At 37.8% G+C, this 12,533-nt stretch overlaps 3 protein-coding genes across 3 annotated transcripts in view; 1 reads left to right on the top strand and 2 right to left on the bottom strand.

Moving 5' to 3' along the window:
- LOC306790505 (uncharacterized protein) overlaps positions 1 to 3,083 on the bottom strand; it is a gene marked incomplete at its 3' end in the record, with an annotated part of 3,412 nt that extends 329 nt beyond the window's left edge. Inside the window, exons 1-5 of the mRNA XM_079286828.1 lie at positions 3,025 to 3,083; positions 2,204 to 2,327; positions 1,191 to 1,327; positions 936 to 1,105; positions 478 to 673 (exon numbers count right to left, since the gene is read on the bottom strand). Coding sequence (XP_079142954.1) covers positions 478 to 673; positions 936 to 1,105; positions 1,191 to 1,327; positions 2,204 to 2,327 — 627 coding nt within the window. The 5' untranslated portion in view covers positions 3,025 to 3,083. The remainder of the gene's footprint in view (positions 1 to 477; positions 674 to 935; positions 1,106 to 1,190; positions 1,328 to 2,203; positions 2,328 to 3,024) is intronic.
- Positions 3,084 to 4,069: 986 nt separating this feature from the next.
- Positions 4,070 to 6,228, bottom strand: dtd2 (D-aminoacyl-tRNA deacylase 2). Its single transcript, XM_079287214.1, has 3 exons — positions 6,010 to 6,228; positions 5,054 to 5,123; positions 4,070 to 4,699 (listed from the first exon to the last, which is right to left on the bottom strand). The coding sequence occupies exons 1-3, from the start codon at positions 6,139 to 6,141 to the stop codon at positions 4,386 to 4,388; spliced, it is 516 nt and encodes a 171-aa protein (XP_079143340.1). The 5' UTR covers positions 6,142 to 6,228; the 3' UTR covers positions 4,070 to 4,385.
- Positions 6,229 to 6,898: 670 nt separating this feature from the next.
- nubpl (nucleotide binding protein-like) lies at positions 6,899 to 12,161 on the top strand. Its single transcript, XM_079285959.1, has 11 exons — positions 6,899 to 7,071; positions 8,324 to 8,468; positions 8,669 to 8,703; positions 8,812 to 8,902; positions 9,006 to 9,045; positions 9,117 to 9,207; positions 9,849 to 9,942; positions 10,476 to 10,561; positions 10,667 to 10,787; positions 11,228 to 11,310; positions 11,574 to 12,161. Exons 1-11 carry the CDS (start codon positions 6,943 to 6,945, stop codon positions 11,634 to 11,636), a joined length of 978 nt encoding a protein of 325 aa, XP_079142085.1. The 5' UTR covers positions 6,899 to 6,942; the 3' UTR covers positions 11,637 to 12,161.
- Positions 12,162 to 12,533: the final 372 nt, after the last annotated feature.

The following is a 12,533-nucleotide window of genomic DNA, read 5'->3' as shown; positions in this document are numbered from 1 at the left end:
ATTAGTTTAAAAAGGGACCAAACAAAGATAATTTGAGGCTACATATATTAACAATGTATTATTAAAGTGTAAATGTAACTGAATGGAACATGAATAATCGAGACTAGTGCCTCTCAACCTCTTTTTTGCTAATGACCTCATTTTTTAGAGGCCTGAAGAGTTAAAAGTTACAGTAAAGATCAAATAAGAGACAAATATGAACATGAATTTTGCAGTTTGTATTTTGTTTGTTTCATTAACACTTGTGGAGGTTTTAGATCTGAAGGTTGGGAGGCATTCATTTAAACCTTTGCGTCCTCCTAAAAACATGTTTTTGCGGTTATTGTCTGCATTTTGTTTATTGATGTGAGCTCCTGTGTGGTTGGCCTTTGGTCTTTAGCATGCTGCACAGTCACACACGTATTTATCTGTGAAGCTGTGCAGACGCCATCTTTTGCTGCCTACTTATTGTGTGTGTGTGGTCCTGCACTGCGTCACCTCGTCCTCCTGCACCGTCACCGGCATGGCGGTCGGTACGGCGTCCGGCGACAGAGTCAGCTGACCCTCCTCGCTCAGCGAGAAGCAGGCCGGCTCAAAGTGTCTGGAGCAGAGGCAGGAGTTAGTGCGGAGCGAGCCCTCGTCCCTCTGAGACACCACCAGCCACTTTCTCCTTCGCTCTTTGTCCTTCGGAAACCTGCAGGACAGAGTTCTGTCGTTTTAAAGCTGAGACAAAGCTGAACAAGAGGAAAGTCTGCCTGTGGAGCACCACAAGGCTCCATCTTAGGTCCTATTTTATTCTCATTAAATACGCTTCCTACACTTGCTAACTGCCAATAAGCCCGACAATGTAGAGCTAATAAACGGAAGATACACGCAGGTAATAAATCTGACAAAACTTTACAATAAGAGTATAATTTTTAGTTTTTAACAGCTTTTGTAGCTGTGTGGCGTCTGACCTGTGGAAGCTGAGCTGAGGGTAAACGTAGCTGGAGGCATCGCAGCCGTAAGCCAGGCAGAACTGGACGCGCGGTGCCGGCGGCTCGGGGGGAGTTCGGCTCTGACAGACGGCACAAGCTTGGATCCAGGTCTTCACGGCCTCCGTCACTCCGACCCAGTAGTACATCAACTGGACGTGGCAGAGGAACGTACGTGTGTGTGTGAATCCCTCTAAAATGTTCGATTTGGATCAACACCATCTCATCTGAACTCACCATGATCTCCTTTATTACGCGGACCCGGCCGGCGTGCTTGTTGTGGTCATGGTATCGGACCAGGATCTCCCTCACCTCCTCGTCGCTCCTCACAACGCGGAGGAGGCGACCTCGATAGAAGCGCAACAGACATCCATCTGCAGGACGGGGAGTACATTTCAGGGTCAAGTATACTGGATTCAAGTATTTAGATACTTTTACTTTGATTTGGTACCTCCAGTTACATTTTCGACTCCATTACATTTATTCGACAGCTTCAGTTATTAATACGAAATATAAATAAACTAATAAATGATGATGTATTGTTTTAGGTTAAGCTATACATCAGGTAGATGAGATCAGCTCCACTTTTACCAGTTTACACATTAATGCATTCATAACTATAATAATCCAGTAATATAATCTATTATTCTTTCAAAAATGATCCACAATCATTTTTGATGCCAATACTTTTGTTCTTAAAATATTTTAAATGAAGGACTTTTACTGATTCGATATTTCTACGTAGTAGAGTATACGTAGTAGAGTATATATTTCAGATGCGTCTTTCTTATTGTTGTGCAGAAGAAGAATTCACCCAAAGATAACTGTGACTGAGTTGTAGGAGAATGTTCCGGCACCAAGGCCGTCGGGCCGCTTGTTGTCCATTGTTGTTCCTGTCGGTCTGAGACCAGAATGTCTGTAGCATCTCCTTTAAGTTTATACTTTAAACATTCTTCCTGTAACACACTTCTCTCTGTCAATGAAATGTCCAGAGGAGAAGAGATCCAGCACCGTCATCAGGGCTGATTTAGGAGCAACAGAATCTGAGCGACAGTGTAACACAATGCACTGCTTTTAATATGTTATGTTATATTTAAAGAGTCAGTTTAAACAGTTTGTTACTCGTCCAGTTTTTCTGATGTCCATCTCTAAAATGTTCAGCTTTCACTTCAATATCATTGAAGATGAAATATTTAGAGAAGCATGTTTCAGCGTATAAGAAGCGCCTGTATGCGTAGATATTTAAATACCTTTATATATGAAGTGCTTGCTGGCAGCTCTGGTTACTTTCTTTGAGCTCTTTGATGCTTCGACGGGAAACGTTCCTGCTCGCATGAACAGCTCCACACGATTTAATAAGTCAAAGGACGGCATCTGTGAGGAGAGAGAGAGAGAGAGAGAGAGAGAGAGAGAGAGAGAGAGAGAGAGAGAGAGAGAGAGAGAGAGAGAGAGAGAGAGAGAGAGAGAGAGAGAGAGAGAGAGATTGATTAACAGGAAAACAACTGAACAGTTTTGGTATTGTTTGATTTTTTTCACAAATGCTAAACTTGTCTAAGTGATAATTAATATGCAAAATACCAATTATTTTTAAACTTGTATACATTTAATTTTGAAAACCCCGAGATATTTCTACAATCAGTTTTAATCCCTTTTAGTTCCTGTCATGTGATCAGCATGTTATTGATCACAGCACAGACAAAATGATCAGTTGGTGTTTTTTAATTATTAAATAAAAATGCCTTTCTTGTTGTTAATAAAATGAATGTTGGACATTAATTTAGTAAAATAATAAGCTGTTTTAAGACATGTATCACTTTGTTAGTCAGGTGATGGACGTTATTCTGATTATTGTTGACAATTTATGAGCAATTAATCGATTAATTGGGAAAATAAACAACCAGATAACGTTAGATTTATTGACGAATTGACTAAATGATTTCGATCTCGGTGAAATAAAACCCAAACAGATAAACACAGACTATCACCATGACTGTGACACATAACGATTTATCTCGTTTTCATTTAACAAATCTATCATTTAAATGTAAATTTTTGAAAAACCGTTTCCCACCTCAGAACATCTTTCGTCCGGTAAACACAAATCCTCGTTACACCGTCATCAACTTTCAGCCAAAACTCAACTTTTAACGCGTTACTTTTCCACTCAACCGTTGACATAAACGAGCTACATAGTTTTTACTTTGTCTAAATTTAGAAGTACATTCTGCAAAGTGTTACATTTCAGGTCAAACTAGAAGCTAAATGTGGCGTTTGGTGGTTCGCATATTTAAGCTAGCGGTAGCAACCTTGTTCTATCCGGTATGGAAAATTTCAAAATAAAAGTTTACGTTTAGCTGGTAACTTTTGAGGGAAAATATCTTAAGCTATGTTTAAATATATACAGTAATTGCTACAATATTTTGAAGTACTGTATAGCACATGTTTGTTGTTCATTGTGTAAGAACATTTGTAATCCTGACATTTTTTCCAAATTAATAAAGATTTGTTAATTGAATCAATTTTTATTTTACATATTTTTTTTAGATGTAAATCATTTTGAATGTTTAATATTATTCTAACAATTTTTCTTAACTTTCTCTATTTACGTTTACTTATTTCCGTCCTTGTTCAGCTGAAACAACCACATTTGAGCCTCTGGTGATCAATAAAGACGTATTTGATCAAATTTAAGCATTTTGAACATGGTAGTCATCTTACAACAACAAAAAAATCAAATCAAATTAAATGTTCACAACTTCAAATTCTCGTTGTCTGAAAGGTTTTAACAGTAGGTTAAATGATTGGTTCTATAAAGATAAATTAATCACAGAAATCATGATTTTTCTATTCAATGTTCATGTTCACAATGATTTTTTTTTTCCTGTACAAAGAGGGCCTTATAGAACAACATGGTTCTACTCATGAGGCACATAAGCCGCTCAGCACAATTGCCAAAAATTTGTTTAGGTCTTTAAAAAGAAAAACAACCGTTACAATATATCTCGTTATTTTCGTCCTTTTATTTTCGCAGCAAAAGCGATTAACCGAAAGTGGCATTGATCCCACTTGCCGCTGACTTGACAGAGAAACAGGTTTGACGCAGGTTGTAAAAGCTGCTGTAACCCAAGTTTACTGAGTGCTGTTTATTTCCGGTCCCTGGAACGCAGCTGAGCGCCCCCTGCTGGTCCGGAGGAGACTTCACATCCTGCATCACTGTGGCTCACAGAGGACAAATTAAACTAAGTATTCATTTGAGACTTTCGTCTTCTATTTACTGTCATCTGTTGTGGTTACACAACAAACTGTGACGTAATCCAATGTAATCTTGAAAGACATAAATGCATAAATCAAATATCAACACATAAAGTCTGTTTGTGGCCTTGTTGGTGGATATTTAGACGTGAATTAAGAGACAGTCTTGAGCTCGACTCCTCAGAAGTCCATCAGATGTGTGTACGGTCCGTTGGTGTCGAGCTTCAGCACTTGTCTGTTTCCGTACGTCCCGTGTTTCACCTTCACTTCGGCCGAAGCGGCCGCAAGCTCCTCCTCACACAGTGAGACGAAGGCGCCGTAGAGCCGCCGGCCGTCCTCTTTGCCGATATTGTCGTGGTACTGCATGGCTCGACCTTTGACCTTCCCGCCCAGCGTGGCCTGAGGGACGATGAGCAGGCTGCCGGGGAGCTCCGACACCGAGACCGTCTTCCCCGAGTCTGTCTCACACAGCCGGACATTCAACAGCGTGGACACTGGAGGGGAGGACGAGATATTCACACCTCAGAATGAGGGATGCACAGCCACGGTGTCATGGTGCAAAACAACACACATAGTGAGAGAACAGAAAAAAACTGTATTACAAAAGCCAAGCATCATAAGGAGAGAAAAAAATCAAGATAAATGGGAAAAATATGTCAAAAGATATGTAAAATATGTTGGTTTTGAAATGAAAAAGTGCAAAATATTGACCAAGAAATGTGCAAAATTTAAAAGTACAAAAAATATGTGCAACGTGTAGATATAATAATAATGTACCACACTGATCCAGATGTGAAGACTTTATGTGATTATAATATGCAGGTCAAAGGTTAAATAGCGTCACTGACCCATCTTGGGCAGGATGTCGTCCGTGGCTCCTTTAAAGAAGCAGATATAAATCACCATTCCTCTGTCGATCTGAAACAAGAAGCATCATCAGAGACGTGGACCAATGAGCAGCCAGCGTTCACGTAAGCTGTGCCTATATTTTATCTTATTATCGTGACGCGAATGACACACATCTCTACCTCTCTCTCTCGCTCTTAAATCATAACTCTCTGCAGCTATTTGAAACTGCTTCTATGAGGTTAGAATTAAAAATAAAAGTCTCACAAAACACATGTCTTCTTTCAGAATAGAGGAAAGAAACCATCCAACACACACATTCAGGTGTTTATTTTACTACTTTCTGTTTGTGTCTGTAGATTTCACCATGAGTCACCATTACATAATGCCTCATTTGCATATTTAAACATGACATTACAGAAAACTGGTAATATATAAAATAATTGTCTTAATGTGAGTAATGAAGTGGTGAAGTTTCCTTATGATATCTGTTAAAGTCGCCCCTTAATTGGTACAAACACTGTTTGTCAAATTGAATCTGATTGATAAAAATAAAAACTGGAGATTACATTTGATATACACTTTATGAAATTACAGATTCACTTGGAAAACAGAGCTGTCATTTTCCTTCAGTTTAAAGGTTAAAATAACTTTTTATTTTGTGGTTTGCTCACTTTATTCTCCTACTTGTTCAAATAAAGTCTATCCTATAATATATACTTTATTTATCTTATTTGTATTCTTCCTGTACAGCACTCAGTACCTTCTATGAATAAAAATGTTACTTGATAATATTAATATTAATAATATTTCATAGCTTCCCTGCTCTCAAAATGTGCTTCATGTTTGTTTTTCTTGGTTTTCTTTAACTTTTAAAATTGAATTCAAAGTATTTCATCATGCCAGTGAATACTACACTGAACATGATGTTCATGAACACAACATGAGACGTTCTCACCTGGACGAACTGAGCCTCTGCGGGTTCCTTTGAGGGTTCCTTTGAGGGTTCCTCTGCTGGTCTCACCTGCAGTCTGGCCTGCAGACACTGCTGAAGCACCGCCCGGGCCGCCGGGCCGCCTCTCTCCGTCATCACTTATTAAAGATCGTAATGCAATTACGCAATCGGTCTCAAGAACCGGGACAGAAATAAACACAGAACACTGCCGACTGACAGAGACGTTCAAGACCTCAAAGAGAAATCATGAGAAAAACTCACGCAACTCACATCCGTAATGATGTCAACAAAAGGTGCTCAAAGCTGCGCATTATTAACGCAGTTTTTCATTTATTTTTTTCTTTCTTTATCCCCGATCAGCTTGTGATAAACATGAAAATAAACACAAAACAACAGTTAAAGTAAATAAATATCGTCTTGTGTGAGATGAAAGTGTTTTTGTACATAAAGTAAATACATCTTACACAAGGTAAAATGAAAGAGCAAAGCGAAGACGATCAAGAGCAACAAAATAAATATACGTGTTTTAAAATATAAGTACACATGAGTCAATTAAAACATATAATAGTTATTAGTTTGACAGTATACCGTTTTCTTATTTATTTATATGCATCTTTGTTAAGACACTTTCAGTTATTTATTTTTGAAAATCAAGCAGATATTAATTAAATGTTGAGTTTCAAGTAAGTACAATATGTACCGGTACCTCTGAGAGGTAGTCTAGTAAAAAGTACCAGATGTACCTCTGAGATGTATTACAGTAAAAAGTACAATATTTACATCTGATAAAAAAGACAAAAGACAAAGCTTATTCAATTTAGAAAACATTTTTTATCGAAGAAAAGAAAGCTACAAAAAACAACACACGCATGCGTATTTTGCGCAAGCTTGACGCGCACCAAGCTAGCTAGATGAGTAGCATCCAAACAGCTAAACATGGCTCAGTTCACCTACAGCAGACTGTCTCATTTACTAAGAGCATCCGGAAATAGACTATTGGTCTCAAGAACCGGGACAGAAGTAAAACCGGGACCTGCGTGTCATGTGCAGTTCACACGCTGCCAGGTAAGATCTCTGTCTGTTTCTGTGAGTTTCAGTTAAGCTAGCTAACAGCGTCATGCTAACATAAAGCTAGACAGAAAGCGAGAAGAAGAAGACCGGAAGTATTCCAAAATAAATGCGATAACTGTTATTTTATTTTTATGGGGTGAAACTAAATTATTTAAAATACATTCCTAAAACATAACTGAATGTCAAAATATTTATTTACTTTCGATAATATGTTCTTCACACATGTAATGTACTTTTAATTGCTAAAGATATATTTTTAAACGTCACAACCGGAAGTGCGCTTACTTATATTCGTCCGGGTTTTACTTGTAGACGCAGCTTCTCTGACCAATAACTTGTTTTATAAATATGTCTAATAGAGTGTTAATGAGATATTACCTTTTTGTTTTGTTATTTTCTAATATTCAAATTATGTTAACACCAGCATAAGGTATTATTATTATTGTTATGATAGCAGTACTAGAAACAGTTGAATTCTATGTCTTTATCATAATTGAATTAATCATTTAATCATGCTTTATAGATAATTTATACATTAATAACATTAATAACATTAATAAATCAAATGGTTTCTCACTTTCTAATAAGCCTGCAGTTATAAATACAGAAGTATTATAAATCCATGTAGTCTGTAGTCTGTAGTCAAAACCAATAAAAGATATTTTTTCACAACTTGGCACCCCAAACGTTCTTATTAATGATCTTTAACTGATCTATAAAGCATTAATAAATAGGATTAAAGGATGAAATTAACCTATAAAACACCTTATTACAGTAGGAAATGATATCAGATCAGTTGAACCTTGAAGAAGATACATTTACTCTGTTTCTTACACTTTCAGACAGTTTTAAAAGCACCTTTTCTCCACTAAACTCCACGTTAAATTATATCAACCTAACATTGCCTTTCTCGCAGCGCTAGTACTAATATATGTTTTAGACTTCTGGTAAATTATGCATGTGTATGATCCAAAAAGCAGCTTTTATTATATTAAAATTGTATATTATAAAGCGAATTAAGCTTTTGATTTAAAAATGAGTCTTTTATGGGAATATTTCTTAAAATTATTGGTCATTTCTTTCCCATAAACCCCAAAGTGTCCTTAAGTCTGAACTTGTCTGTCTGAAATCTACAGAAATCCTAAATTTCCTGATAGATCAAACAGATCTAGGTCTGGAATGAATCATTGTGTGTGTGTGTGTGTAATTGTGTGTGTGTGTGTGTGTGTGTGTGTGTTTCTCACAGAGGTCGGTAGACAGCAAGGCCTTACAGGAGAGGCAGAAGCAGCAGATGGCGAAAGGTCTCCCCAAGCAGAAGCCCGTTGCGGGGGTCAAACAGATCATCGTTGTGGCTTCGGGGAAAGGGGGCGTCGGCAAATCCACCACCGCAGGTACAGACGACTCGTATTGGTCCTGAACACATCCAGACAAAGCTGCGTGAGTCCGAAATGGATGTTTTAGTCCGACACACGTTTGATGCTCAATGATGTGCATCTTTAGAAAAACACACAGAAACAGAAAAACGGTGTTACTGTTAAATACTTTCCAACCGGCTGGACGTGTTTCATGTCTTGTTTTTCTGTCTCTGCAGTGAATTTAGCTCTCGGATTATTGGCCAACGATCCGGTGAGGAAGAATTACACAAACATCTTTCATACATTGTCTCTGTTTTAGCCAATCGTTGATGTAAAACCTTTAGAAACCGCTTGATTGTGATGTCTTTCTGTCTCTCAGCTGAAGACCGTCGGTCTGTTGGATGCGGACGTTTACGGCCCGTCGATTCCCAAACTGATGAACCTGAAGGGAAACCCGGAGCTCAGTGACAGTGCGGCGCATCGTTTATCTATAATCAAAGTCACCTGATCGTTTCTTCTCACTGGTTTGGTGGTTTTATTTTATGGATTTTATTTGCTTCCTCTTTCCTCCAGACAATCTGATGATCCCTCTCGTAAACTACGGGGTTCCTTGGTGAGTCCTTCCAGTCCGAACACATCATGTCCTCTCTTCTTCTGCTCTGACTCCTTCTTCTTCTCTCTCAGCATGTCGATGGGCTTCCTGGTGGACGAATCGGCTCCGATCGTGTGGAGGGGGCTGATGGTGATGTCAGCGATAGAGAGACTGCTCAGACAGGTGGGAATAAATATCATATATATATATATATATATATATATATATATATATATATATATATAGATATATATATATATATATATATATATATATATATATATAGATATGTATATATATGTAGATATATTAGGGGTGTAACGGTTCACAAAATCCACGGTTGGGTTCGGTACGATACAGTGGAGCCACGGTTCGGTACGTTTCGGTACAGTAGAAAACTATAAATGCCAGAGAAATGTACTTGATTTTAAAATATATTTATTCATTAAAACTAACAAAGTTATTCTTTGACTTTGAACAATGATGGAACTATACCTGAGTGACTCATCTTCTGGGGTGTCTTCTTAGCAACACATAAGCATAAAAAACAAAAACTGCTCCTTAATGTTATGTAGTATTGTTACTTACATCTTGCAAAAGTGATTTTTAATCTCAATGGGACTACCTGGTTAAATAAAGGTTTAAAAAAAAAAAAAATCTTTTTAAAATTTTTTTTATTCAAATGTATTCGGTTCGTCATGCGTACCGAACTGTGAGCCTCGTACCGAACGGTTCAATACGAATACGCTTACCGTTACACCCCTAATATATATATATATATATATATATGTATATTCTAACAGACTGGAGGTGTGTGTTTGTAGGTGGACTGGGGGTCTTTGGACTATCTGGTGGTCGACATGCCTCCTGGGACGGGAGACGTCCAACTGTCAATCTCCCAGAACGTCCCAGTAGCAGGTCAGTCAGGCGCTCACTGATACGGTACTCCTCATTTATCAGGAATAATAATATCAATAACAATAATTAAATATAATAATAAAATGACAATAATAATAGTAGTACAATTAATAATAATAATAATAATATTTCAAAAAATAATAATAATTCAAAAACTATTGAAATAAAAGCAAGTTAGCATGACCCGTAGTCAGAATGGCTATAAATATTAGTCAAAGATTGAGGCTTAAAAATATTGGAATATGTCATTAATAATCCGAATAATAACCTTATTCATATAGCGCCTTTCAAAACAAAGTGTTTTACAGTAAAAACAAATAAATAAGTAAAAAATATAGTATATATATATATATATATATACTAGTTTATATATGTATATATGTAACTGTAGAATGATTTCAACAATTGCAACGAACACCAACAGTTAAGAAAAAGCAAAACGATAAAGTTTTATTTTGAAGGAGTTCCTGTCTTCCTATTAGGAGAAGTTAAAGTCGCTCAGTGTGAAGTCGTACCTGTGTTTTGTTCTGCAGGTGCCGTCATCGTGTCGACGCCGCAGGACATCGCCCTGCTGGACGCTCGCAGAGGAGCCGAGATGTTCAAGAAAGTTCACGTGCCGGTAACCTGTGTGTGTGTGTGTGTGTGAGTGCGTGCGTGTGCGTGTGTGTGCGTGTTGAAGTAACAGGAGCATCACCGTGTTGCGTTCAATGTCCCGGTCTCGCAGGTTCTCGGTCTGGTGCAGAACATGAGCGTCTTCCAGTGTCCAAACTGTAACCACCAGACTCACATCTTCGGCTCCGACGGGGCCCGACAGCTCGCTGACACTCTGGGGGTCAAACTACTCGGTGAGTCGGAGGACGAGCGAGTTCATCGGCTGTTCATTTAAAATCCAAGACGGAGGTTCTCATGAGACGTTTGTTGGTGTTAGTGTTAGTTATCAGAGACGTACACGTGTACACCTCAGAACTAAAACATCAGAGTACAATCAGGGCAGTTTGTATTTGAATATGTCCAAAAGTCTTTATCTGTCTGTGTAGAAAACAGGCTTATTATAGTTATTGTAAAAAAATACTAGTTTCATACTTTGAAGATGGAGTTTTCTTTGCGTTTAAATTGTTCACCAAACCTTTAAAATGTCAAAGTTAGCGGCACCTGAGTCATCTTGTCTCTTTAAAATCTTCTTTGTACATTTTATGAATTATTATTCCAGTAAAGAGGAAAACAGGAAATATAAAATCTTGTTGTTTTTCCCTCATGTTGACGTATCTCCATGTTGCGTCTGCAGGTGACGTTCCTCTTCATCTGAACATCAGAGAGACGTCAGACAGAGGGACTCCTGTGGTCGTCTCTTCTCCTGACAGCCCAGAGGTTTATATTACACTCTGTCTTTTTGCATTTTATTTATTTTACATTAGCAGATCACTTATAGCAGCTATTTGTGGAGTTGTTTTTTTCGGGTGATGATGTCATAACATATGAGGACAGACTTTTGAAGCTTCATTCAAAAAACTCAATAATGTAAAAAAGTGACAATAGGAACATTTCTAAAACTAACTGTCTGTGTGTGTGTGTGTGTGTGTGTGTGTGTGTGTGTGTGTGTGTGTGTGTGTGTGTGTGTGTGTGTGTTCTAGGCGGAGGCGTACAGGAAGGTGGCGTCGGCTGTGGTCCAGAGACTCCAGGAAGTCACCACTTGATTGATGTAAACTGTGAGACACAAGAAGACACTCCGTGTCATGTGACACAAACAAACAAACATGTGACACACGTTCATGTTAACAAACACAAACGTGTTTGCTGTCGTAACGCACAATGAGTTAATTACAAAGCACTCCTGTGTACAGTGTGTATTAGTACAATAGCTTTGCTGAATAAAGGTGATCTCTGCTGTGTGATGATATTTAATGAACTAAAGCCTGAAAATGATTTTCTGAAAATGACATTTAAATATTTGTAATACCTTTGCGTGATCTAAAAAGCAGCAAGAGATAACTATTAAATATATTTAAACTTCATTATCTCGAATTCCAAGAACAAATGTGAGATTATTTATAATGTTCAGAAACAGATTGTCTCTTCCAGCTTCGGTTTATAAGAGTAGTTGTAATTTGATGAATAAAATCTCTAATCTTACAGCAAACTGAAGAGTCCACGAGGAAACATCAGGTCACCAGAGATGTTTCTTTCTGAAGGATGTTCTTAGTTTGGTGTGACAGGAGAAGATAACCTGAATGACTGTTTAATGTCGCACTTCCACAGACAAACAGCAGAGGGAGCTTGTTGCATGTTGAATAAAAAGATGTCATCGCGACACGAAATAACTTGTTTTCTTTCGTCTGAAGAAAGGTCACAGACACATTAGTGTTACGTCTTCTGCTGTTGATGTCAGTCAGTGTGTTTTATTCATTGGCAGAAATATCATATACAAACTAATTCAGGTAAAAAATAGCAGCACGTACAGAACAGACAGAAGTGATGCAACATAAATACATATAAAGAGCGAAATGTAAAACGCAAATATCTTGCTACGAAGTAACACGATATGTATTATTCTATTATTCTATTGTGTATTATTCAAAAATGCAGCTCTGACT

The sequence above is a fragment of the Melanostigma gelatinosum genome (genome assembly GCF_949748355.1).
Source record: "Melanostigma gelatinosum genome assembly, chromosome: 16".
Classification (NCBI taxonomy): domain Eukaryota; kingdom Metazoa; phylum Chordata; class Actinopteri; order Perciformes; family Zoarcidae; genus Melanostigma; species Melanostigma gelatinosum.
The sequence above is the reverse complement of the archived record's forward strand: the minus strand, read 5'-3'. Positions and strand labels throughout refer to the sequence as shown.

Bases quoted from the DNA above. Each gene is read 5' to 3' on its own strand.
- dtd2 (XM_079287214.1), bottom strand. From the start codon at position 6,141: ATGACGGAGAGAGGCGGCCCGGCGGCCCGGGCGGTGCTTCAGCAGTGT. The intron at 5,124-6,009 runs GTGAGAACGTCT...TTCTTGTTTCAG, and splicing joins CAGAGGCTCAGTTCGTCCAG to ATCGACAGAGGAATGGTGAT. The intron at 4,700-5,053 runs GTCAGTGACGCT...CCTCCCCTCCAG, and splicing joins CGACATCCTGCCCAAGATGG to TGTCCACGCTGTTGAATGTC.
- nubpl (XM_079285959.1), top strand. From the start codon at position 6,943: ATGGCTCAGTTCACCTACAGCAGACTGTCTCATTTACTAAGAGCATCC. The intron at 10,562-10,666 runs GTAACCTGTGTG...CCGGTCTCGCAG, and splicing joins TCAAGAAAGTTCACGTGCCG to GTTCTCGGTCTGGTGCAGAA. The intron at 11,311-11,573 runs GTTTATATTACA...TGTGTGTTCTAG, and splicing joins CTTCTCCTGACAGCCCAGAG to GCGGAGGCGTACAGGAAGGT.